Source organism: Cupressus sempervirens, chromosome 9 (genome assembly GCF_028749045.1).
Source record: "Cupressus sempervirens isolate cs-2001-9-10 chromosome 9, ASM2874904v1, whole genome shotgun sequence".
NCBI lineage: Eukaryota > Viridiplantae > Streptophyta > Pinopsida > Cupressales > Cupressaceae > Cupressus > Cupressus sempervirens.
The window spans coordinates 271,311,975-271,339,223 of record NC_143126.1 but is presented as its reverse complement, the minus strand read 5'-3'; the positions used below and the strand labels follow the sequence as shown (position 1 = coordinate 271,339,223).

At 37.0% G+C, this 27,249-nt stretch overlaps 1 protein-coding gene across 2 annotated transcripts in view; it reads right to left on the bottom strand.

Annotated features, from left to right (window-relative positions):
* The window catches only part of LOC149538503 (GTP-binding protein, HflX), a 188,039-nt gene extending 161,340 nt beyond the window's left edge, over nt 1-26,699 (bottom strand). Inside the window, exon 1 of one of the 2 annotated variants that reach the window (XM_089799831.1) lies at nt 26,010-26,699. In XM_089799831.1, coding sequence (XP_089655957.1) covers nt 26,010-26,396 — 387 coding nt within the window. In that variant the 5' untranslated portion in view covers nt 26,397-26,699. The remainder of the gene's footprint in view (nt 1-26,009) is intronic. The other variant, XM_089799832.1, reaches the window with a different exon arrangement.
* Nucleotides 26,700-27,249: the final 550 nt, after the last annotated feature.

The window sequence follows — 27,249 nt, the reverse complement described above, 5'->3', positions numbered from 1 at the left end:
CTAAGCCAAAAGGGGACATGAATTGCTCAGAAGATAAGCCTCTCGAAATATGTCGTAAGCATGGGGATGTTGGTTCCTCCCTTTCACCGGTTGGCAGACCTTCTAACCAGCAGAGGAGAATAGCTGAGACCATTAGAAGCATAGCAGATGGTAGTCAGAGAACTATTTTGGAAACAAACAAAAAAAATGTAAACCATGAAGATTATCTCATGGAATATCCGAGGGTTAAACAACCCTCATAAACAAGATATTTTGAAGAATTTGATCAGAGATAATAGGCCGGATATTTTGGTGATTCAAGAAACCAAAATGCTCAAAGAAAAGGTGGAGAATCTCCCAATGTTTCAGTGTGGGAAGATTATTGGGAATGACTCGGTCAGAGCTTCAGGAGGTTTGGCTATTTTTTGGTCTAGTAGGTGGATTCAAGGGGAAATCATCTCTCAAAACTCAAATTTTATGAATGTTAGATTCATCAATTCCAAAGATAATTTTTGCTGGATCCTCACAAATATTTACGATCCTAATACTAAATGGGGTAGGAAGGCATTATGGACTGAAATTTCAAATCAGAGGAAGTCTTTTGAGGAGGACAATTGGATTATTATTGGGGATTTCAATACTCCGCTTAAAGAACACGAAAAATGGGGAGGGAGCCAGACCCTGCTGGATAACAAGATTGACTTAATGGAGTTTATTGATCAGCACACTCTGCATGATATTGATTTACATGGTATTGAGTACACCTGGACAAACAAAAGGGCGGGTAATGATCTTATTCAGGTCAGATTGGATCGTGCTCTCATCAGTATTGACTGGCTCCTTTCTTATAAATGTAACCTTAGTGCTCAAGTTAGGGTGGGTTCTGATCATTACCCTATCTTATTGGTTGCTGACAAGATTAATTATCATAAGAACTTCCCTTTCAGATTTGAAAAAATGTGGACCCATCATCCGGGTTTGGAAACCCTTATCATGGATTTGGTGGGACATTCAAGTTGATGGTACAACAATGTTCAAAGTTGCTGCAAAACTCAAGAATGTCAAGAAAAAGATTAAAATTTGGAACAAAAATACTTTTGGTAATATCTTTGAGAATAAAAATAAGATTATTGAGGAGCTTAAAGATATTCAAGACAAGATTCAAACAGAGTGTAATGTTACCTTTTCAAGGGAAGAAGAAAGTGGTAAAATCATTGAATTGCATGATATTATAGCCAAAGAGGAAACGTTTTGGAGGCAGTGCTCTAGAAAGATCTTCCTTAAGGAAGGTGATCGTAACACTAAGTTTTCCCATGTGTCAACCCTCAAGCACAGGATGGCTAACAGAATTTGCAGACTTAAAATGGATGAGGGATCTACAGAAGATGAAGAGACCATAAAAAGGGAGGTTGTGGGCTTCTTCAAATCTTTGTTGCATGAATCCAATTTGGATCTGGACAAACAGGATTCTTTTCTTGTTTGCTTCCCTTCTTGTGTCTCTGCGGACCAAAATTCTTTTCTCACCTCTATTCCCTCGAATGTTGAGATTTCTCAGGCTGTCTTTTCTTTTGAAGGAGACAAAGCTCCTGGTCCAGATGGTTTCCCGCTCTTTTTCTTTCATAAGTACTAGCATATTGTTGGATTGGATGTTTGCAACAGGGTGAAGGAATATTTTGGGTCCAAGAATATCCTTAAAGAGTTGAATGGCACATTCCTTGCTCTCATTCCTAAAAAGCCGGGAGCTGATAGTATGGACTTGTTCAAACCCATCAGTTTGTGTAACTCTTTTTACAAGATCATTTCCAAGGTTCTTACGCTGAGAACCATGACTCTTTTGCCTCACATTATTTCTAGACAGCAGAATGGGTTTGTTCCGGGCAGGCAAATTGTGGATTCCATTATTATGATGCACAAAAACATCCACTCCCTTTCGGTTTCCAAGAAGGAAGGTTTCTTGCTAAAGCTTAATCTTTCTAAAGCCTATGACAGAGTGGATTGGCATTTTCTCCTCCGAGTTTTGGAAGCTTTTGGCTTCAGTAAGAGATTTCGTGATCTCATTTTTATGTTGGTGTCGTCAGCTTCTTTCTCTGTGCTCGTGAATGGTTCTCCTTCCTCTTTCTTCAAGACTTCTAGGGGTTTAAGACAAGGTGATTTTGTGGGTCTTTATCCTTCCTCCTCAGCTTTAGTCTGCTCCCATCAACAATTTGTTGATGATTCTATTGTTATGGGAGAAGCTTCAGTGAAGAATGCTAGGATTTTGAAGAAGGCTTTGGTGGATTATGGCTTAGCTACTAGTCAACTTATTAACTAGAATAAGAGTCTGATTTACTTCATGAATGTTTAAATGGAAAGGCAATTGAAGATTAAAAATATTATTGGCTGTGAGATTGGCTCCCTTCCAGGCTCCTATTTGGGTTTACCTATGGGTTTATCCCCTCCTAACAGTTTCTGGCATTCTTTGATAGACAAAATTCACTCGAAACTTGAAGGTTGGAAGGGATCTTTACTCAGTCAGGCTGGTAAGGTGGTTGTTCTTAAATCTATCCTGCAAAGTACCCCACTAAATGCTTTGAGTCTTTTCAAAATTCCTAGAAAATTTGCCCTTGCTATTGAAAAGATTCAGGAAACTTTTTTATGGACAGGTATGGAGAATAAAAAAAGATTCCCTCTTATTGCTTGGGAAAATGTTTGCATGCCTTGTAAGAAGGGAGGTCTTGGGCTTCGTAGAGTTTCTTCCATGAATGATTTCTTAATGGCTAAACTGTTATGGAGATGGCATAATGAGGATGGGGAATGGAAGAATATCTCGAATGATAAATACAACTTTGATAACCTTGACCTCTACCATTACCTTAATAGTAATGTGGCTCAAGGCGGGTCTATGATCTGGAAAAATTCTCAGCAGCTCAAAAACATCATAAGAAAAGGGATAAAATGGAAGGTTAGAAATGGAAGGAGAGTTCTTTTTTGGGAAGATGTTTGGTTTTTGGATCACCCCCTATGTGATGACCCAAGATGGAATAGGTATATGGACTTGTGTAAGACCCAGTTTGGTTCTCTAGTGGCCGACTATTGGATAGACAATGGATGGGTGGATCCTTTTAGACTTGACCCCAATTTGGCTGAACTCAGAAAGAGCCTTAATGCCTTTTTTTTAAATCAAAAGAAGGATGAACTTATATGGGGAAAAGAACCTAATGGTGTTTTTTCTGTTGCCTCAGCCTATGTTGACTCTTTTGATAACCATGATGAACCCTGTTGGGCTAAACCGTGGATGAAGGGTTTGACACCCAAGGTTAACATTTTCTTTTCGACCCTACTACAAAACAAAGTACTTACTCTGGATAACCTTAAAAAGCGTGGGATTGTTATTATCAATGGATGTGTACTTTGTAAGAATGATGGGGAATCTGTTGATCATATAACCTTACATTGTCCTTTTTCTATGAAGACTTGGGATTCTATATTTCATCTATTAAAGGTTGAATGGGTTTTCCCTTCCAATCTTCAGCTCTTCTTTAATAGTTGGAAGGCTCCTTCAAAAAATTCCTTGATTGGTAAACTGTGGGATTTCATTCTGCCGTATGTTGCTTAGGGTATCTGGAAAGAACGTAATGATAGAATCTTCAAAGATGTTGAATCCAGCCCAGTTCAAGTCTTCCATAAAATAAAGACTCTTTTGATTGAGAACATTAAAAATATAGCCCCAGATCAGCAACCTTGTAATGACTGGGAATCTATTGTTCTTCTCAATTGGAATTTGAAGGCTGAGATTTTGGGTGACCAGAGGCTCAATCCTAGGGAACGAGCTAGTTGGGATTGCCCTCCTGATGATTGGTACAAGATTAACTTTGACGGAGCTTCGAAAGGTAACCCCAGAATTGCAGAATGCGGTATTGTGATAAGGAATTCCAAAGGGGACAATGTTGGAAGCTTAGCTATTCCAATTGGTACCCAAACAAATCCCATTGCTGAAGCCTCAACTGCTCTCCATGGTCTTCTGTATGCTAAAAAGTTGAACTTGAAAAGGATCTGGTTAGAAGGGGATTCACTCAACATTATTAATTGCCTAAATAAAAAAACTACACCTTCATAGATAATTAGTAATATAATTTTTGAGTCTATTCAAATCATTAATTCCTTTGAATTATGTGTTATTTCCCATAACTTCAGAGAGGCTAATGGGATGGCTGGCTGGGCAGCGAATGTGGTATGTAAAAATGATCAAATTATTATTTGGGATACTCATGACCCCTTAGTGCTAGAGGCTCAACTTCTTTTCCATAATGATAAATGGAGATCATCTCAAAAGGTTTTCTAATAATGAATATGTCAGTAAGGGAGTATGATACGGAGCTATGTGACCATGGGTTTTGTGCTTTAATTCCTAATGATTTATGTAATATCTCACACGGATTCTGGGTCTATTTCGCCCTATTGTTGTTCGCTGTCATTTGTGAGGCCCTCTCTTCTTGGGATTTGCAAACGAAGTTCTCTGTGATTTTTGGTGTTTTGCAAATGGGAGGTGAGAGGAGACGAGTTGAACCAGGAAGTTGCATGGAGTGGATGAAGAAGGAAGAGGTGTGGGAGATTTTGAGAAGGGGTAATTTCACTGGGTTTATGGAGAGATTGAATGGAGGCAATCCCGCCATCATGCAACAATTTCTCAAAACCTAGAAAGAGGGCTCAATTATGGTGGGTAACCAGCGCATGGAGATCATAGAGGAGGAAGGGTCTCAATTTCTACAGGGAGCGGAAGTTATCTGACAGAGCCGTGGATGATTTTGTGGACTCTGAGATTATGAAGGCTCGCCTGGTTAAAATTGGTAAGTCATTCATCAACACGGCTTCAATAACACGCCCATGGCGGTTCGTCATGTTTGTTATCATGGAATATTTTATGTTGGATGGGAGATTTACCAAATGTTATGGTTACCACTTCATGCTGGCCAACCATTTTAGGCATAATGTGAAAATTAATTTCCCCTATTATCTGAAGCAGTCTCTCACTATCTCTATCCAAGCTTTACAAAAAGACCCAAATGGTGAACATGTTTTCCATGAGAGTCTTATGGTGCTTATTTTGAATACTTTAAAGGCCAAAAGAATAGTGAGGAGTAGGGGTCGAATTAAAGATGCTGACTATGATACGGAAGGGAATGCCCAAGAGAAGGGTTATGACTCTGAAACCCAGGATGAGGCTGATGGGGATGAGGTTTATGTGGTAAAGGGAACTGGCAACAGATCTAAGAAGAAAAGGAGAGCTGCAGATCACTCTGACTTTGATAAGGAGAGTGATTTTGTGGAGGATCTGCTAAGGGTTTATAAGAAGAAATCTGAGATAAAGGGGAAAAGGGTTAAGGATAGTCTAGGGAAGAGGGCTTCGTCCCCTTCTGATGATGAGGATACCCTAGCCTAACGCTTGGAAAAGAAAAGATACCTGTCCGGGCGCCATGATAAGGAGTTAGGAGATAAAGGGGAGTCGAGTGATGAGGACTCCCAGGAACAAGGGATTCATGAGGGTTGGGAGAATAGACATGATGGTACCCCTAAGCCTGTGATAGGGATGCATGGTAACCCAGGTGTTGTACTAAAAGAAATTGGGGTCATGAAGAGCCAAATTCAAACACTTGGCTGTGACATGCAGGAACTAAGGAAGGTTGTCATGCATGTTAGTAAAACTGCACGTGGTGAGTGCACCCTCAGCCAACATATTGACAGGCTCATGGAAGTGGTTGGCAACGCTGAGGATGTTAAAAATCTTATGATGAAGATTCCGCAACTGGAGGCTAAGAACAAGGCTATTGACAAAGACTTCCATGCGAATCAGGAGAAGGTTACCATGATGGAAGCCAAGATGTGCAACCTTGAGAAGTTAATTAAGCAAATGGCTGGCAATGTGTCTATCTTGTTGAAGAAACTGGACATGGATAAAGGCCAGGTCTCTCCTCCGGTGGTTGATAGCCAAGGTCCCAGCAAACGCACTAGGGCCCATTCTAAAAAGACTGATGATACAGCCAAGAAGGATGAGGTGAAAGCTATGGTGGAAAACATGCAGATGCTACCTGATTAGGCTCTGGACCTAATTAAGGCCACGTAGCTGGTTCTTTTCTATCTTTTGTGCTGTCCTTTTGCTTTCCTAGTGCAGTTTCTTTGTTGTTTTTCTCAGAAGTTCTATCTATGACCTCTTGTGTTTCTTTTTGGAGGTCTGTTTTGTTTTTGTTCCTAAATGCTCTATCTTTTCTGAGACTGTCCTTTTGTAAATGGTTTCGGGTCCTTAAAACTTGTTTTTACTTAATCAAAACTTATGAAACATGAAAACCTTGAAAATTTCACTGCATGAACCTATATTGAAAAAGCTTTATGGAAACGAAAACTCTCAGTATGAAACTAATCCACTTGCAGACAAGAATCCCAGAATCACAACTTGTTATGAATCTCTTGTACATAAATATTTCACTAACTGGTTACAATGATAGAAAAACTGAAAAGGCAAAAACTTCCACAAGAAAGTTCTTGATCATTTAAACAACACGGTTAATAACCTGCAGAATGATTACTTAGTGCAAGAAACATATACATGAGACAGATTGAATGAGAAGGCTTGACAACACTTCAAAATTCTACCTTATCAATCACTTTATGCAACTAGACTGCAACAACAAGTAGGACAAGACTTTATAATCTGCAATAATGGGGCTTAAAATATATTCACTTCAAAACTAAGTTACAGAAAATATGATGCCAAAAGACCAAGGATTAGAAAAACCGCTAAGTCTTTTTTCTCTCAATAATCAGAACTGCTTACAAAATGAGTTCAAAACTCACTACCAAAATCCAACCACCTAGGTCAGATCCCTAAAAATAGCAGGCAAAAATGGATGTAGAAGCTTCCAAAATGAAGTCTCAACCCTTAAAAAGCGCCACTAAGTCATAATGATACATATGACACTCAAAACTGCCCACAAAATGCTCTAACTGGCCATAAAAACTTTTCAACTGCCAAGACAAGGTCAAATTCGACCCTTCATTCCTAGATTTTCTCCCATGTTTCCAAACTGATCCAAACTTGGTCAAACACAATGATGACCCTATCTGTTAGACTCTATCCTCGTGACAAATGTCGTATTCTCAAAATAAATAATGAGAATAGAAGTTAAAAGGAAAGACTAATTACATTTGTATTGTAAAATAATAATATTGCATAAAATGACTCATAGGAACATCATTTGAGCAAGTATTATTTTACAAAACTCATCAAATACAATAACAAAGACTTGAGACGAAGTATTGCCAAATAACATCCTTTCCCAACCTTCTGAAACCCCATGGCACATTACATACCATCAAATGGAATATTATTCCATAAAAAATCACAGACTTCAAAAGGTTATGAAAAAGAAAAGAGGAAAGTATAATCCACAATACAACCCTGGACTTTGTCATTTTGCATATTATATCTCTCTAGAAAGCTCGAGAAGGAAGAACACGATCAGGTTTTTATTTTTTAGCAAATTTATTCATCTGTGGCACCTTCATGACCAAATTTGGAGTTGTCTTGTGTCAAAGCTGCCATTGATGGACTTATTTCTGTTCTTTCCTTGCATTTCCTTGCTCTTTTTGGTAAATATGGAACTTCAACGGCTTTTGGATTTTTAACTTGAAGGTATGCTGCAAGTCACACTTGCCGTGGTAATTTTCTAGGAACATTTTCAATCATTTTCTAATGTGAGGCTCTAATTGCTTGGCTGTTTTTCCTCTGGTGCTTTTCTGATGTTGCTGGGAATAAAACTTCTTCCACTTTGGGAAATCTGAAGTCTTATTACAGGTATCGGCTAACACACAATAGAAATATATTTTCTACTTTTCTTATTTCCTTTTGACGATTTGCATATTGATAAATGGGTTTATACTATTTTCAGTTCGAAACCCTTTACCCTGCACTTGCAATAGCCATCTTACACTTATCATTGGCCTTTTCTTGTATTTGCTTGTGAAATGGTGACATTACAGGCTGTAGACTTCTCTTTGAGTTTGATACAAAACGTACCCAGATTTGATCAAATTCTATTATATGATGACAGCAGTTGTAGGGTTTATGCTCCATAGAAGCCACCATTGTTAGAGCTTTTCTCTTTGTCTGCTGGAAACTTTTATGCACAAAAGCTGTTAGCTATGTTTCTCAAGAGGCTTTTTCATTTTGCCATCACTGGCTGCTATTGAAGTCTGGGTACTCAGATTCTATGGATATTAGTGAATAATTGCTTTTCTCCTTTTCTCTCCTAAGAAGAAAAACCCGAAACTGGGTATGCCTCTTTGCTACAGGATCTCTTAAAAAAGCTAAAAAATTCATAATTGTTGCTTTGTTTTACAGCTCAAATCTGAGATTTTTTCCTTTTTAGTGCTCTCTGTCCTCTACAGCTTTGATTGATTGATCCTGGCAGCTACATTGTTGTTGTCCTTCAGTGTTCAGATCCTTCATCAGGTTCACAATTCTGATTCTACTTTGCTTGCAAGCTGTAGGTCAAAACCCCATTCTTGAATTTGTTGACGCCTTTCACACAGAGTTTTCCAGCTATAAGCCCTATTAGTCTTCTCTACAGATTTGGTAGATTTCCCTCATAACTTTGACAAAATTCTAGTTGTAACTTTCTTTTTTCAGCTTCCTTGCAGGATGCTGCTTTTCTCATTTTCCATGAAATTGTTAACATTCACAGAGCGCACCTTATCCACTGGGTATAGCTTTTTGAAGATGATTCTATTGCAATACTTTCCCCTTGAACTCTCTCTATCTGATTGCAAAATGTAACAATTCAATGCTAAGACCAGAATTCACTTCAAAACTTTGGTATTTCCTTTCTAATGTCCCCCACTTAGCCAGTTTGGATATATGTTGTCGTTAGCCCGTTCTTTTCATGGTCCCGAGGGCTAACCAAGACTTCAAAAGGGATCCTAAGGTTATTTGGCCTAGTCAAATCTAATTACAGGTCAAATGGAGTTCGTTTGTTGGGTTTTGGGGAGAACTTACTATTTTTAGTAAGCCAACAGGGGATGCAATGCCTTCATTTTTCGATGGCAGGATGAAATGCATTTTGTCAAGCTCTTTCCGATGAGCTATTATATGTGGGGATTCTGAGTTTATTTGGAATATTATTTTAATGTTTGAAGTTATAATGATAAAGTGACTATTAAAATTAAATATTATAATTTTTCATAAAGTCACTTTATAAAAAATCAAGTCCCCCCTTTTAAAATACATACATGGGCATTCGTAAAAGGGAAAAAGTAACATTAGAACTCATGTATTATCCCACATTGGCAAGAGGGAAGCGTAGAACTAGTGAGGAAGGGTTAAAGGAAAGAGGATAGCTCTCATTTGGGATGCTGAATATTATTTGAAATTGGAAGTAATTGTGGAGATTATTTCTTTGAGCCTGAAGGACGCAAACCCTCTACACTTTCAATCTTGACGCCATTGAAAGATATGGTCTTGAGATTCAACATTGTAAAAGCAAGTTCCTGTAGAGCAGTACTGTAGCAGCAAGTTACTGTAACAGTCCGAATCACTGTAGTGCGGTACTGTAGCAGTGAGTTACTATAGCAATCTGGATCACTGTAGCTACGAGTTACTGTAGCAATTTCAGAACCATTAACACTATTGTAGCCGCAATGGGTATGGACCATCATTGAACTCTATAGTTGATATAATGTGTTGAGTTTAATGAGAAGATATGATTGTTATGGTAGTTGTAATTTTCTGATAATCTGAAACAAGAAATAAATGAATGGTCATTGTTATTAATTGCATATGGTTATATGTTGCCTCTTATTTGCATCTCATATGAAACACAAACAATCTTGAGAAACCATTGATCAACATCAAGCTGAAAACTATAAGAAATTTAGTTGCAAGACAATTGTTTGACAAAATTACAGGAAGAAATAGACATTAAAATAACAGAACAAGGCCGACTATTATAGTGGTATCAGAGCTTGTTTATCCTGCCATCCTAGTGGGTACAAACACAATGAACAGGTGGTGATATGACAGATTGGAGTGTTCAACCTTTAAATCATCACTATAATTTAAGAAGAACTAGGGCTCTTCTAAACACAGGACAAGAGGAATAGGGAAATCTAGAGGATCATATTGATACAGGTGAACAAGTTATTGGCAATATGGGAGACAGGAATGCTGGGGATCCTGGAGAGGAAAGATTCTTACAGTTATTAGAGACCTTGGCTCAGGGACAGTAATTAGCAGAACAGAGGGCACAGGAACAGAATTAGAGATTGAAGCTTATGATGCAGATGATGGCTCGTCAAATGGGGTTGAATGCTAACATGGGTGGAGGAAATAATCAGAATGGTAATAATCAAAATGGTAACAATCAGAATGGAAATAATCAGGATGGGACACATAATGGGGGTGAAAAAGTTGGGAACAATTTCGATCATGCACCCCAGCAAGCTAGGACAGTGAGTTCGAGGCCCATGATTCCCACATTTCCTCCTAGAGCCCCAGAGCAGCCCGTACCAAAGCCCTAGATCACCGATATACAGTACCAATTGAGGAGAGATTGGGAAGCCGGAGGTCCGGATTTTACTGCTGCAATTACCTTTAGGGAGTATATGGATGTGCGGATGAAACATATGCCACGTGGATATTATAGGAACCAGAGCTAAGAGCTACAGAAGAAATTAGGGAAACTTCAGTTACCATATTATGATGGCTCGGAGAAGTCTACAGCAAGAGCTTGGGTTCAAAAGCTTGACACATACTTTCAATTGAACCCTATGCCTGAGGAAGAAGCTATTAAGTACGCAACAATTCATCTGGATGGGTTAGCACATGAGTGGTGGCATCATGGTATGGTCACTATGGGTCATGCACACATTACCTCATATGTGGAGTTTACGGAGAGACCGATTCAACGTTTTGATAGGAAGGATGCAAAACTCCATTTCAAGGAGTTAGCTCAACTTAAACAGTGGGAATCATTGAAAACATACATTTCAGAATTTCAGAAACTTGCAGTGTTAGTAACAGATGTCTCTGAACGGAGGATACTAGTTCTATTTATGGATGGGTTAGCTGATCTGTTGAGAGGGTGGATTAAAGCTCTCAACCCTCCCACTTTGCAGGAAGCCATTAAGAAAGCTCATGACATGGATTCCTCTTCAGCTTCCAAAAATAAATTCCAGGAAAAGAGTTTCCCTTCGAGGAGAGATAAGGATAGGAAACCTTTTCATAGAGAGGCTCAGCCACCTAAGGAGGAAAGTAAGAGGTTGGACAATGAGACACTTAATGATCTCAGAAAGAAGAAGCTTTGTTTTCATTGCAAGGAGCCTTGGGATTTGTCACATAAGTGTCCATTGAAAGCAAAAGCTAAGCAGATGAAGTACTTTTCAGCCGAAGAGTCAGTGGATGGAGATTCAGAGCAGTCATCAGAATCAAATGGAGATGATGATAATTCTTCACATGAGGAAGCACGCAATGATAGCACGATAGCTCAATTGTCCAGTATACAAGAGGCCGTCACTTTCAGAGTTAGAGGAACTTTGGATGGACAGAGATTTGTGGCACTCATTGATACAGGGGCAACACATAACTTCATTGATGAGAAGTTTGTGTCACGCAGAGGGCTACATACAGAGAAGCATAGGGGATTTAAGGTGATGGTTGTCGATGGCTTCAAAATCGACTATACCAAGAAAATCTCCAACTTGCAACTTCATTTGGGAGATTATGACATGGTGGGAGATTTATTTGTGGTCAACATTGGTGATCAGGATATGGTGCTTGGAATGAATTGGATGAAGTCTCTAGAAGAGTTTACATTTAACCTCCAGAAAATGGAAATGAGGTTTGAGGCAAATGGTAAGAAGATAGTGCTCAGAGGTTTGTCAGATGGGAGACTTCGAGTGGTGTCACTCAAGCGGATGTAGAGTTTCTTTAGACATGATCAGGTGTAGTGGGCAGCAGAGTTCAAAGCAATGCCGGAGATAACAAAGTAGCATGAACAAGAGTATCCACCTGATGTACAGGAACTAATAACCAAACATACTAAGGTGTTTGGTGAGATACCTCCAGGGAGATCCTCGAATAGGGGAATCGAGCATTTTATTGAGTTAGAGGAAGGGGCTAAGCCAGTCATCATCACACCCTACCGCCATCCAAAGAGATATAAGGATGAAATAGAAAAGGCAATCAAGGAGTTGATTGACATGGGGCACATACGGCCAAGCAAGAGTCCTTTCTCTTCTTCAATAGTATTGGTGAAGAAGAAGGATGGTACAATGAGGATGTGCATTGATTATAAGGAGATAAACAAGAAGACAATCAAGAACCGATACCCTATCCCGCGCATTGAGGAGCTTATTGATGAATTGCACGTTGCATGCTACTTCTCTAAGATTGATTTGAGATCTGGCTACCACCAAATACGGGTTAAAGAGGTGGATGTGGAGAAGACAGCTTTTAGATGCCACTACGGACATTTTGAGTTCTTAGTCATGCCCTTCGGGTTGACTAATGCTCCCGCCACTTTCCAATCCTGTATGAATAGAGTGTTCAGAGATCGGTTGAGGAAGTTTGTGTTGATATTTTTTGATGGTATACTAATATACAGCCGTACTTGGGAGGAACATTTGAAGCATATTGATACAGTGCTTAGTATTCTAGAGAGGGAGTCATTATATGCCAAGATGAGTAAATGCGAGTTCAGGATGACAGAGTTGCTCTATCTAGGGCATATTATTAGTGCAGGAAGTGTTCAGGTTGACCCAGACAAGATCAAGACCATTCTGGATTGGCCACCGTCGAGGAACACTTCACAACTCCAGGGATTTCTCGAGCTTTGTGGGTTCTACCACAGATTTGTGAAGGGATTTTCACAGATAGCAGCACCACTTACAGATTTGACATGGAAAGACAGTTTCAAGTGGTCAGAGAGGGCTCAGGATTGTTTTGACAGGTTCAAGAAGCTGATGAGTACATGTCTTGTTTTGGCTATTCTAGATTTCACTAGACCTTTTGAGTTGCAGTGTGATGCCTCAGGAGAAGGCATAGGGGCTGTCCTCATGCAGGAAAGACATCCCATCGCATATGAGAGCAGGAAATTACGAGGTGTTGAGAAAACCTATAGCATCTATGACAAAGAAAGGCTAGCAATCATGCACGCGCTAGCTAAGTTCAAGCAGTACTTGGCAGGAAGCCGATTCACCGTAAAAACAAATCATAATAGCTTGAAACATTTCCTTAGACAGAAGGATCTTAATGACAGGCAACAAAAATGGGTGAGTAAATTATAGGCCTATGATTTCGACATAGTCTATGTCAAAGGGAAGAAAAATAGTCGCAGATGCTTTATCCAGGAGGCCTCATTTGCTTGTTGTTGGGATAATCATAGATGATTGGAGAGAGATGATCTTGGCAGAATATGCTAAGGATAGTTGGGCATCTGGCGTTATTGAGGGGGCTATTTAGGATAGCCAATACAACGTTGTAAATGATCTGATCATCTACAAGGAAAGGACTTATTTAGTACCCGAGTCCGCTATGAAGCCGACGATTTTGAGGGCATTTCATGATTCACAATTGGCAGGACATCCCGGATTCTTTAAGACATATCGGCAAGTGAGAGAGCGCTTTACTTGGAAAGGACTCAAATCAGAGGTGCTTCAGTTTGTTAGGGAGTGCCCAGTGTGTCAGCAGAACAAACAGGAACATTCCTTTCCGAATAGTTTACTATAGCCCCTACCCATACCAGAAAAGAAGTGGGATAGCATTTCCATGGATTTCATCATAGGCCTCCCCAAGGCACAGGGTCGGGATTGTATTTTTGTTGTGGTAGATAGATTGACGAAATTTGCACATTTCTTTGCAATTTTGTCTACATATTCAGCAGCACAAACAACAGAATATTTTTTTGAGAGGTATTCAGACTACATGGGATACCACGGAGCATAGTCAGTGACAGAGACAGCAGATTTATGAGCCACTTTTGGCAGGATTTGTTCAAGTTATGTGGAACAGAGCTCACTTCGAGTACCAAACTGATGGGCAGACAGAGATAGTGAACAAGTAGGTTGAGGGATATCTCCGAAATTACATTGTAGGGCAGCAGAGGGCTTGGGTGAAGTGGCTACATCTAGGGGAGCACTGTTATAATACCTCTTTCCATATGTCTATTCAAATGTCCCCTTTCATGGCACTGTACGAGTATGATGCTCCTAATTTCTTGGATTTGTTATTTGGGGACAATATGGTGCCTAAGGCCAAGGATATTTTGCAGGAGTGTCAGGACATTATGCGATCCTTGAAGGAAAATTTGCAAAAGGCACAAAATCAGCAAAAGCAATATGCTGATCAGCACAGGGTTGAGAGGTCTTTTGAGGTGGGAGACATGGTGTACCTCATGTTACAGTCGTATAGACAGTCCTCTCTCAAGAGGAGTGGAGCAAAGAAATTGAAACCACGCTACTATGGACCATTCAAAGTAATCAAGAGAGTGGGCGAGGTAGCTTATGAGTTGGAGCTGCCTGCAGACAATAAAGTGCATAACGTGTTCCATGTGTCACAACTTAAGAAGGCATTAGGGCATAATGTGGTGTCTTCAGTAGTATTGCCACCTCTCGATGATGAGGGAAAGCTTATCTTGATTCCCGAGGCTATACTTGACACCAAGGAGAGGGTGCTTCACAAGAGGACTATCAGGGAGTACCTAGTGAAGTGGAGGAACCTACCAGTTGAGGATGCAACTTGGGAGGCAGAGCAGATTCTTCAGCATCCTGAGTTGAGATTGCTTGGGGACAAGCAATTTCAAGAGGGGCGGACTGTAATGTCCCCCACTTAGCCAGTCTGGATATATGTTGTTGTTAGCCCGTTCTTTTCATGGTCCCGAGGGCTAACCAGGACTTCAAAAGGGATCCTGAGGTTATTTGGCCTAGTCAAATCTAATTACAAGCCAAATGGAGTTCGTTTGTTGGGTTATGGGGAGGAGTTACTATTTTTAGTAAGCCAACAGAGGATGCAGTGCCTTCATTTTTCGGTGGCACGATGAAATGCATTCTATCAAGCTCTTTCCGATGAGCTATTATATGTGGCAATTCCGAGTTTATTTGGTATATTATTTTAATGTTTGAAGTTATAACGATAAAGTGAATATTAAAATTAAATATTATAATGTTTCATAAAGTTACATTATAAAAAATCAAGTTCCCCGTTTTAAAATACATACATGGGCATTCGTAAAAGGGAAAAAGTAACATTAGAACTCATGTATTATCCCACATTGGCAAGAGGGAAGCGTAGAACTAGTGAGGAAGGGTTAAAAGAAAGAGGATAGCTCTCATTTGGGATGCTGAATATTATTTGAAATTGGAAGTAATTGTGGAGATTATTTCTTCGGGCCTGGAGGACGCAAACCCTCTACGCTTTCAATCTTGATGCCATTGAAAGATATGGTCTTGAGATTCAACATTGTAACAGCAAGTTCCTATAATGCAGTACTGTAGCAGCAAGTTACTATAGCAGTCTGAATCACTGTAGCGTGGTACTGTAGCAGTGAGTTACTGTAGCAGTCTGGATCACTGTAGCTGCGAGTTACTGTAGCAATTTCAAAACTATTAACACTATTGTAGCCACAATGGGTATGGACCATCATTGAACTCTATAGTTGATATAATGCGTTGAGTTTAATGAGAATATATGATTGTTATGGTAGTTGTAATTTTCTGATAATCTGAAACAAGAAATAAATGAATGGTCATTGTTATTAGTTGCATATGGTTCTACGTTCCCTCCTATTTGCATCTCATATGAAACACAAACAATCTTGAGAAACCATTGATCAACATCAAGCTGAAAACTATAAGAAATTTAGTTGCAAGACAATTGTTTGACGAAATTACAGGAAGAAATAGACATTAAAATAACAGAACAAGGCAGACTATTACATCCTTCTTCTTTTTTAAATTTATGCAACATATCCCAGTGCGTGTTTGCAAAATGAATTTCTCATTAATTCTGAAAGTTTCTCTGACAGAAATGATCTTTGGATAATAATGCATTCTACTGATGGATATATAATGTTTTGTCTGATATTCGTTATCCTTTCCTGTGAACTCCATTTTCATACATGTTCAGCTATAACTTTTATCTTTTCAGAACTGCACAATTTGGATTTCTACCGGATGATACTGTTATGAATCTTTTGTAACAAATACATTGGCATAGGAACATATATTCTTGAAACACTTCAATGCTAGAATTTTCTTTGATTTTCTTTGAATGTTGCTATTGTGGATACACTTATTCTTGATAATACTAGCTCCTTGCTTCTGCTGGTTAGGTGTTTCAAATGATAGCACATTTTCTTCCGCTCACTTGCATTATTAGTCCAGGTTGCAATACCATGTTCATATTATGATTGTGTATTTCCTTATGCAGTTTTACAACATATAGTTCCATTACATGGCTTTCTTACATGAATAAGTCTCAATTTTGTCTCTTGTTTAAATGTTTTCATTCCCAGCATTACTTGATTATCACTAGCTTATATATATTTTATATATATAAAATAAGCCGAGAGATATCCTTCTGAGGCGTCTATTTTCATAATCCCATAATGTTCATCATCGCATATTTATGTGAGCCTAAGAGGCGTGAGGAAATGATTCGAGACTCTTGATCTGCCTCATTTTTACTTCCATGTCCTTTCTATAATTTTCACAATTTTAATTATAATTATATTTAGTCTATATCTAATTTGTTTTTTTGACATGTAAATGACCGTCAATTTTTTTTGAAAATGATAAATGTTTACACTGAAGATTGCTGCCACTGTAGAAAGCCTCTCGGCTTAATGAAAGTATTTCTCTGTTGTCATTGCTATGCTTTCCCGTTCACTAAAATACTTGATCCTAGGAGACTTCAATTCCTTTTTAAAACTAGTTTTAGTTGAAAATTCATTGCTCCTACAACTCTTCCTGTAGCATTCCACACTTTGCTTGTTGATTACTTTTACATGTTGCATCTTTGACTATTGATTAACTCTAAGGTTTCAAGTTAATGATAGTTGTCCCTTAAACAGTTAGTTGTTTTTGGTTTGCACATCTAACATAATAAAAGGTTTCAAATCAAGAATGACATGTTCCTTTGATACTATGCTCTTTCTTTCTGTGACTGATATAAACCTATTGATCAATGATACACTGGGCTCAAACCCTTGTGGGAGCCACATACTATGTCCATGTGATATTGATCTTTTTACTGCACATGATACAAACAGTTAGAAAAATAAATCATGGCTTAGGATTTTGGATGTAGATACACATGTGGGATAGGATGGTGAGTTTGTTGGCCATTACTTAGATCGTTTTGATCTAACCCATTTGTTCCAATTGCAAGACTTGGAGCGGGAGCATGGAAAGCGGGACAGCTAGAGCAAGCAAATAGACAACCGGCAACACGGCCAGCCATTCCAGGCAATGGCTGGCACACATGACCCTTCTTACTTTCATATTTCTTTTTCACATTTGTATTTATGTTCAAAATCAGGCTTTGGTTATTTTTACTTTACTAATTAGTTTCATGGCCTGGGTGGAACATTATGGACATTTAATAAATAAAATTACATTTTCAGAAAAGTTTATGGTACTTGTTTTACTTCATGAGATGTTCTATTTTCATCATAAAATGCATTTTATAGACATAAATGATCAAGTGTTTGCATAATATTATGCTTTGAAAATAAACACTTAGATAATCAGTCATTTCAGCAGCATGGCTCTTTCTGCTTGAGACGGTAGGTCAAACAGAGAACAGTAACTCTGACTTGATTACTGTCATATGTATCTGCTCGTAAGTCTATCATATATATCTGCTCATAAATCTATCATATATATCTTCTCATAAGTCTGCTTTGAAAGTCTGCTATAATTTATACACAGGTCCGGTTTGAACAAAATCTCCTGTTAGGTCAATTTTTAGAATCTGATTTTTTTTTTGATCCAAATGTCCTCCTAAACTCTTCATCATATAATAGTAATGCAACATTAACACTTCAATATGTATACCTGGTATAGCTTTGAGTCATTCTTCATATTTTGTTGCTCTCAATCTTAATTTCTCTGTTCAATATGTGATTATAATAGTTCATAAAGGCCTCCTTTGAAAAATAATAAGACTGTTGTTTCTTGTGTTCTGTGCTTTTCAATGATTATTTCTGCTGCTTGTTTCTATATATTTATTCTGACTTGTTCGCTGATTGTCTTGGGGTTTCTAATGTATTTATATCTTACGCTTTGCGGCTGAGGAGACATGTCTCTTCCCCCATATCCCTTCCTTTTTGGCTAATTGCATATCTTCATGATGTCATGTCCCGGAAATGAAACACCTAGACAAGCATCAAAAAATCATCTTACTCTCACATTAGCACTTTCAATAATAGTCTTCAATCTCTAATTAAAACATTTGTATGCTTTACTCTTCAATTAATATCCAAGAAACATTCTTTCATCACATCTAGTATCAAACTTCCCAATATAATCATCTCTTTTAATACAACATTCACTTCCAAAGATTCAAAAGTATTTCATAGTAGGTGTATGTCCAAGCCAAAGTTCATAAGGTGTCTTACCAATGCCTTGCCTAATTTGAACTCTATTCATAGTGTATACTGCGGTGTTCATTGCTTCTCTCCAAAGGATATGTGATACAATATTCACAAACATCATTGCTCGAGTTGCTTCAGTCCCTGATCTGTTTCTTCTTTCTACTATCACATTTTGTTGCAGAGTCTTAGGGACTGAAAGTCATCTCTTTATACCATTATCCTCACCAAAGTTGTTAAATTCATTTGAAATAAATTCTCCACCTCTATTTGATCTCAAACATTTAATCTTCAAACAAGATTCATTCTCCACTTTACTCTTAAATATATTGAATTTCTCAAAAGCTTTAGGTTTCTGTCTAAGAAATGCAACCCACATCATTCAAGTAAAATCATCAATAAGAAGCATAAAGTACCTTTCTCCATTAAAAGCTCTTGTTCCTGTAGGGCCACTCAGAACTATATGCACAATCTCCAACTTCGCTGAAGTAGTAAACATCTTTAGTTACTATATGCTCTTGTAAATATATATATTTAGATACTCTTGTAACAATAGTGATATATATATAAGTCTATATTATTCGCACATATAGAAGTATCCTTAACATATATATATATATATATATATATATATATATATATATATATATATATATATATATATATATATATATATATATTCACATATACATGTATATATATATACATGAATTATATGTTTATATATACGCATATATAGTTATATACATATATATGTTTTTACATATATATATGTATATAGATATATATGTCTACACAGGTATATATGTATATTTATATGTATATACAGATATATATGTATATACACATTATTATACATATATAAATGTATACATGTATATACACTTACATACACGTATAGACATGTATATATACATTTTTCTATATTATCCTGTTTTTATTTTTTTATTTTTTTATTTTTTTCCTTTTTTTTTTTTTAGTGTTGTATTTTCTTTCTTTAGATGTTCGAGTGTTTGGGTTCTTAGTTCTCCCCCTTTATTCTTTGTCGTGCTTAGTGGATTTTTTATATTTCTTTCTTCTTTTATGGCTTAGTCCCCTTCGATTTTTTGACTTTTCTGTAATTTTACATTTCTTGAGCTTCTTTGTTTTTGCTCGCTTGGTTTTATTCAAGTTGATGCACCTTTAGTTCGTCGGTGCATGTATTTTTCTCTCTTCGATCCTTTTCCTTTGGTTTTCTCTTCTTAAGTTATTTTTTGTGCTTGGTGGCTTCCTCTGATTGGGGTCTTTATTTCCCCCTTCTTTTCCCCCCTGTGATTATTTTTATTTTTAATTCATTTTTCTCCTTATGAGTTAGGTGGCATGTCTCATCAACTAACTCTCTCTCCTCCCCTTCCCCCTCCCTTCTATTTCTTCAGCTGGTTGGATCTGCATTCTAATTTTTCATGTTCTCTTTTCTCTCTAGCATCCTGATGATGGATCATGTAGTATGATCCGAAACGTTGATGTAAAAAAATTATACACAATCAAATCCAGAAATTTGATAGCACAAGTAAACATCTTGCTCGGAAATGAACTTTTCTTCAACTTTGCCAACATACATTCTTTGCGAATCATATTAGAAGGTTTCACAATCTTAGGCAAATCTCTAACTGCAAATGTTGTACTGAACTTACAATGTTATCAAAGCTAATATGACTAAATCTCTTATGCCATAACCAACTGTCATCTACTTTAGCAACCAGACATGTCATTTCAGTAGGGTTCAACTAAAAAACATTACATCTTGTTCTTGTACTAGTACCAATCAACGTACCATTCATATCTTTGATAATGCAAGTCTTTTCTGTTAACTGTAATAGATATCCCTTGTCAACAAGTTGTCCAACACTCAAAAGACTATATTTCAATCCATCCACAAAGTAAACATCCTTGTTATTAGTCTTTCCATCAAGAGTAATAGATCCTTTTCCTTTAATGTAACAAGCTGCATTATTTCCAACTCTAACTATCCCTTCATTATAACTATTGAATTCAACAAACTTGTTCATATCTCCAATCATATGATGGGAACAACCACTATCCATAATCCTATCAGACTTTTTCTTCTCAGCATGTAATACTAAGGTTTTTTCTTCTCTTCTTCTTGTATTTCTTTTTCAGGACTTTCTATAGCAACAAATAGTATCTCATCATCCTCACCATCACTATCATCTAGGGAATTTACCATCTTAAAATCAAATTCAGTGTCCCCATTAACGAAGAAGCAATTTTTAGGTATTCTTGACTTGTAGGGCTTTCTAGGTTTAAACTTCTTTTCTATCTTAGGACATTTAGATGAACAATGACCAAGTTCTTTACATGTCCAAGAAACAAAAAAAATTGTTACCTTTAGGTTCTCTCTTCATAAGTAAGGAGAGTCCTTCATCAATCTTCTTATATTGTTTTTGTTTTGCTGCTCATTCTCTAGCCTAATCTCCACTTGTACTCGCACTTCTTGTCAATGTAGGTTTGTCTCTTTGTACGTGAAAGCAATCTCAACTCTAGGTAATCCTTCATTCTATTTCATCCACAATTCAGATCCCTACAACTTTCCAAGAAGAGTTTCTTTTGTAAAGTTAGGCGTACAAGGAATAACTTCTTCCATCATATGTTCCTTCTGATGGTAAATAGGAGTCAAAGTCTTAGAATCTTCCACACAATCTCATCTTCTAACTTAGTTCCACAACAACTTCTAATTCCAACAACAATCTCAGATATCCTACTAAAGTATCCTCTTATAATTTCATCTTCCTCCATTTTAGTATATTGAAACATACATATCCAACTCTGCAATCTAGACTTTTTAGCATGTTCATCACCTTCAAATATCTTCTATAAAGTAATCCAAATTTCATGTGCAAGCTTTAAAGATTTTACCTCTCCATATTTTGTTTCAGGAAGAGCTGACACCAATGCTTCTTTAGCAAGCATATTCTACATGAATAGATCTTTTTTGGTCCATTCACAGGAGTCAAGCTTATCTTTGCCTGCTATATCCTTCTTCAATGTAACCAATCAAAACTTCAAACCATGCACAATAGGTGAATCTTCATTTTCTCCTTCCAGCTATGATAATTTATTCCATAGAACTTTGGACTTTCTTTCCTGAAATAAGAAGCCATGATTCTCCACAAGTTGTTAAACTTTTCCTTCAAGGACCTAATTCTCTGATACCAATTGTTAGAAAGTAAAGTCCACCAAGATAACTGAGAGGGGTGGGGATGAATCAATTATGCATTTAAACAACTCTCAATATCTTTATTAATTTTGAAACATGTAAACAATAGATGCAACAACCATAGAATATAACCATGCACAATAACACCAAATATGTTAACTAAGGAAACCCTTGATTAGAGTGAAAACCCCAGTGGGAATGAACAAGATGATATGCTAATATAAATATTCCTTGTGAAAAGATAGACTTTGTTAGGAGCCAATAAAATACAATCAGTATATATGAGTCCCTATTAGGAAACTTTGAATCCCTGTCAGGAGATTCCAACCCTATTAGAAGTTGTGTCAACCCTATTAGGAGTTGAAAGGAGGACAGTTGAACCCAATGTTCAAATAGCCTCAGACTATCTTTAGTAAACAATCTTCAGGATAGCATATCCAAGTTCTAAAATGACTAAACAGCAACTTCTTTGCCAATACAGTTCCTTTGAAGCTCTCAGTACATCCTCAACATCAATCAATGTTCTGATCAAACATAATTCGCATTCAAGCTTGCATAACCAACAACCATCTGCAATGGATACTAATCCACAAGGAAACAAACTTTCATTTATACCAAGTCCTAAAACAAGTATCAAGTCGGCCTTGAGGCTTTCTATATTTACAATGAACAATATAGGACCACATTAAGATATTACAATACATGTTACATTACAATTAATATTTCCATAATGGTTTTATCAATAGTCGGTCTTGTAGAAGCCATACGCTGAATAGTCTTCACTAATCCTCATAGAATGAACATCTGATTCCACCGTGTTAGCCATAGCATCTTGAACATGTCTTCAACCATACTCCAAGTGTATTGAACAATCCTCGGCCTGACCAAAAATATACAATGCAAATACCAGAAACTCTCTCTAAGAAAAGTCTCCACAAAACTTTCTGCAACTCACACAAATCTTCATAACTTTTTATGCAAACATAGACATAGCATCAGGACAAGTTCCTGAATATACCTTGAAGTGTGCATAACTCACTGACCACGAACCTTGCCTAACAAAACTTCCTCTACAACTTTGGTTGAACTATCCCAAAAATATATATGTTGACATCAATGACAAACGATGTCATGAATGCAACATAGAAGTACTCAATCATCTCTCTAACATACTGACAAACTCCCCATACAATTGCATCAAGCATTCACGCTTAACAAAGAGCACATCCACAAAATGTGGATTTGCACTAGCAACGCATCCAAGTGGCCCCCGCATCCACATCCACATCTGAAGGTAGAGGATAGATGAGTGAATCCCATAACAGAGATTATATTAGACAAGTTATTGATGGAAGTGGAGTAGTTCTTCAGAAAGTTCATACATCAAAACAATGTGCAAACATGTTTACAAAACCAATAATGTTAGAGGAGTTGAGGTAGAGTTCAGCTTTTCTTAGTTTGCCAGAAGGAAAATGATGAATGGAAATGGGCAAGTATCAAATAAATTGTTGTCAAAGTGAAAATATTTGGATTATGACGGCAGTTTGGCTTCTCTTCATTTGCAAAGAAAATGATGAATGGAAATGGGTTAGTATCAAATAAATTGTTGGATTATGACAACAATGTAAAACAAAAGTCTTATCTTTAAAAATCGATATTTTCTTTAAGAGATAATACACGGTTTCTTAATAGGTAAGAGCCTACAGCACAACGGTAAATTGTGAGCCTCTCAATTGGGAGGTCTTGCGTTCAAGTCTACTCAAGCTAATTAATCTCAACAAATGATAATAATAGAAATAATAAATAATCTAGGCTTCGGCCAATTACCTATCAAAAAAAAAAACACAGTTTTCTTAACAGAAAAATCTAAGTTTGACGGTGGCCATATCTTGGAAGGCATATAAATTGCAATCGCAGCTGAATGAAAATTGTAAACTTCTTTTGCAACAATGAACATTGATGCTTTGTCCTGTATAGATATTTCACTAGTATATTGTCAAAGTTTGACCATGTTAATCTTTGTCTTATTGAATGTTATTCTATTATTTTCTTTTTATCTATTTTGTGACTTTTTGACAATAGTTTGTGATGCAATATTATTTTATTATGCGAACCACATGCTAATCTCTGTCTTACTGAATGCTATTCTATTATTTTCTTTTATCTTTATGTGACTCTTGACAACAAATTTGTACTGCAATATTATTTTAATATACAAACCACATTTCCTCAACACACAACTTCCAATTTATTCAACCACACAGTAATTAAAACGATAATCAGCCAAGGTTTCGTTCATGAGAAGCCATTGAATTTGAGACGTGGGTGAGTAGTATTTTATTTTATTTTGACTTATTTTATTAAACTACACACATGTTTTGGGTAACCATGCAGCAAAGCTAGCACCCATAACAATATGATGAAGAGTTCAAAGCCACCAACTCTAACATGTTAGAGTTAACATAAAACTACATGCTGACAGACTAGAAGAGTGGGTAAACATGCAAAATGGTGAGAGTGTTAAATTAAGAGGACTTGTTATAAGGCTGCTCCTTTATGCGGATGATTAAATTAAGAGGACTTGTTATAAAGCTGCTCCTTTATGCGGATGATCTTATTTTGATTGCCAAATCTGCCCATGGTTTGCAAGAACACTTACATACACTTGAGCATTTTTGTAATATGGTAGGAATACAGGTTAACATCAGAAAATCTAAAGTTGTGGTTTTCTCTCCTAGCAAAAAACAGAATCAGATTAAGTTTTAATTTGAAGGCAGCACTCTTGAGGAAGTTACAGATTACAAATACCTCAGGATTGACTTTAACGGGAATCTAAGATGGGAAGGTTGCAGAAAGAAAAGAATTTTAGGAGGCTAGAAGGCCTCTTATGCTCTTAAAAACAGAGATAGAGGCAGAGGTCTGGGCTTGGAAAACTAATCAGACCCTTTTAGGTATTTTAGTTTTGCCAACAGTACTTCCATCTCACAATGGAAGCAAAGAGGGAATTCAAAAACTTTTGATTGCTAGCAGGTTCATCAAGAGCATTGTTCCATATGATATCATTAAGCAAATCGGAGTTGCTCCTATTGAAGCAATGGATATAGTGTGTCTCCTAAGATACCTAAAAAGAACCGAACAAATGGAAGATGGTAGATGGCCTGAGGTTGTCTTGAGTGATGTATTGTGCAAAAGGAAGAAAACACGGATGCAACAAAACATCAAGTGGATGGGTAAATGGGAAAACATGGATGCAACAAAACATCAAGTGGATGGGTAAATGGAATATTCATTTCAACACGTGTCCATCAAATAACAAAGAAAAAAGGTTTTGTTATGGATAAGTTCTACAAAAGCAATTGGGGTAATGGGATAGGAAGCAAGAAAAAGACTATATCAGCGAGTTTAATCCCACATATGACCAACTTCAAAAAGCTTACATAAGGGTCAATATTTCATGGAGAGCAAAAATTCTTATTGCCCAACTTAGGACTAACTCGGAGCAGCTCTATTGTGAGACTGGGCATTGGAAAATACCAAAAGAGGCATGGGAAGAGAGAGCTTTTTCCTTTTAGAATTATGAGAATGTGGAAACTGAATACCATTTTTATTGTCAAATGTGTTTCTTACAAGGACAACAGGGACAAATTTATAAATATTTTAACAGCTAGCTCTTGGCAGAACTTATTCAGCCAGGAACACGTGGAGAAGTTGGGTGCACTCATCATCTACTTACGGAGAAAAAGAAAGGATTTACTGAATTTGACAAGCTGTCCCATAGACTATGTTTAGTCTCATAGACTTTAAAATTGTGTTCTTCTTCTTCTTCAAGTCAGTGTAAGATTTGATTAAAAGAACATGTATGATTAAGTTACATTTTTATCTTCAGTGCTCAACAGTTGGGTGCAGATTGATGCCCGGAAGTTTGAATTTAATCATTTACGTCATATCAAGAGATTGAATTAAGGTTGTATGGAAAAAAGCATCTGCTCTAATGAATGGCAATGAAACCAATTGCTGCAAATAAAAATATGACAAAATTGTGGTATACCAATCATAAGGTAGATTCGAACATCATCAATCTATTAACAAAATTTATAAAACTGTTTTATCGAAATTAGACGCCAAGATTTCTAAAAGTAAACATCAATAAAGATACTGATTGCAGCCATTTCTTGAAACTAACATTTAAATCTTACCTCTCGACCGTTTTGAACTTTAAACCTGGTAAAGTCGTTTTTGTCGTCTGCTTTCTTCTTCCTTTTCCTCCGGGGACTTCTAGAAGAAAAAGAATTTTCACTTTTTTGGTCATTTGCAATAAGTCCAACGTCCTCTGTTCTAATCGTCTTTCCATCTATAAAACCAACTGCTTCACATTCCACAAATCCCAAGTTAGCATCGGAAGCTCGTAATTCTAAATCCAAGGAGTCTTTGATGGCTTCTGCCGTTGTTAATCTTATCCTAAGAGGCCTTGCTGAAAGCCTCTGGTAGATGCTGCTGCGTTCGCATTTCGTTCCCGGTTTCAATGGCTTCCATCCATTACATATTGTCCCTAAACTTGAGTGAGACAAAGCTTGGACATTCATTGCTAATGTTTGCCAAAAAGGAATGGATGCCTCCCACTCATTACCAGTAATGATAGTGAGACCAGCTAAGTTCAACGCAAACTAGCAACGCTAATTAGTAAGGGAAAGAAGCTGTCCGACGTCCACCACAACTTCAATCCTAATTTGCTGAAAATACGTGGATTACCCAACTGGAGCAGACTTCAATTGGTAAGAATGATATTATGGATTAACTAAAAATGGCGTTACACAGTTCGAACGTGGGTGAGAGTCGGTCGCTCTATTTGATATTTTTGCATTTTTTTCCGCTAGAATATGATGCACGGGAGAAATTTGGAGAGGACATGTTAAGTTGTAATTGTATTTTAGAGCATATTCTTGTCTATCTGTAGATTAAAGACTAACTTATATTAGGGAAAAAGTTATCATTCTTTCTAAACATGCATTCACAAAATCTAATTAAAAAAATATTTTATGATAAATAATTAAAAGGATATATTGGTGATTTAAGTTGTACGTTTTAGATTTTTTAAGGTATACAAATGTTTTCAAGATGTATGTTCAAGTAATCTATTTGTAAATGGTGACAATTAAACTACTAATCTACAAACTAATTTAACATACAATCAATAGAGCTCTTCTTCATGAAATACAAAACTAAAAACAAGTAAAGCTATACCATAACATTCATGAAACTCTTCACTTTGTTGTTCCCTTATCCTTCAAGATAGTATGATAGTTGGGGTTTGCTCTCAGTGATTTAGTATATGCAAAAGATGGCAAAAAGGAATGGAATGTGGTTGACTAATGTTGATACAAGATGATGATGATGATAACAAGTAGAAAAGTAAGCAAAAACTCTAAAAGTGCAAGT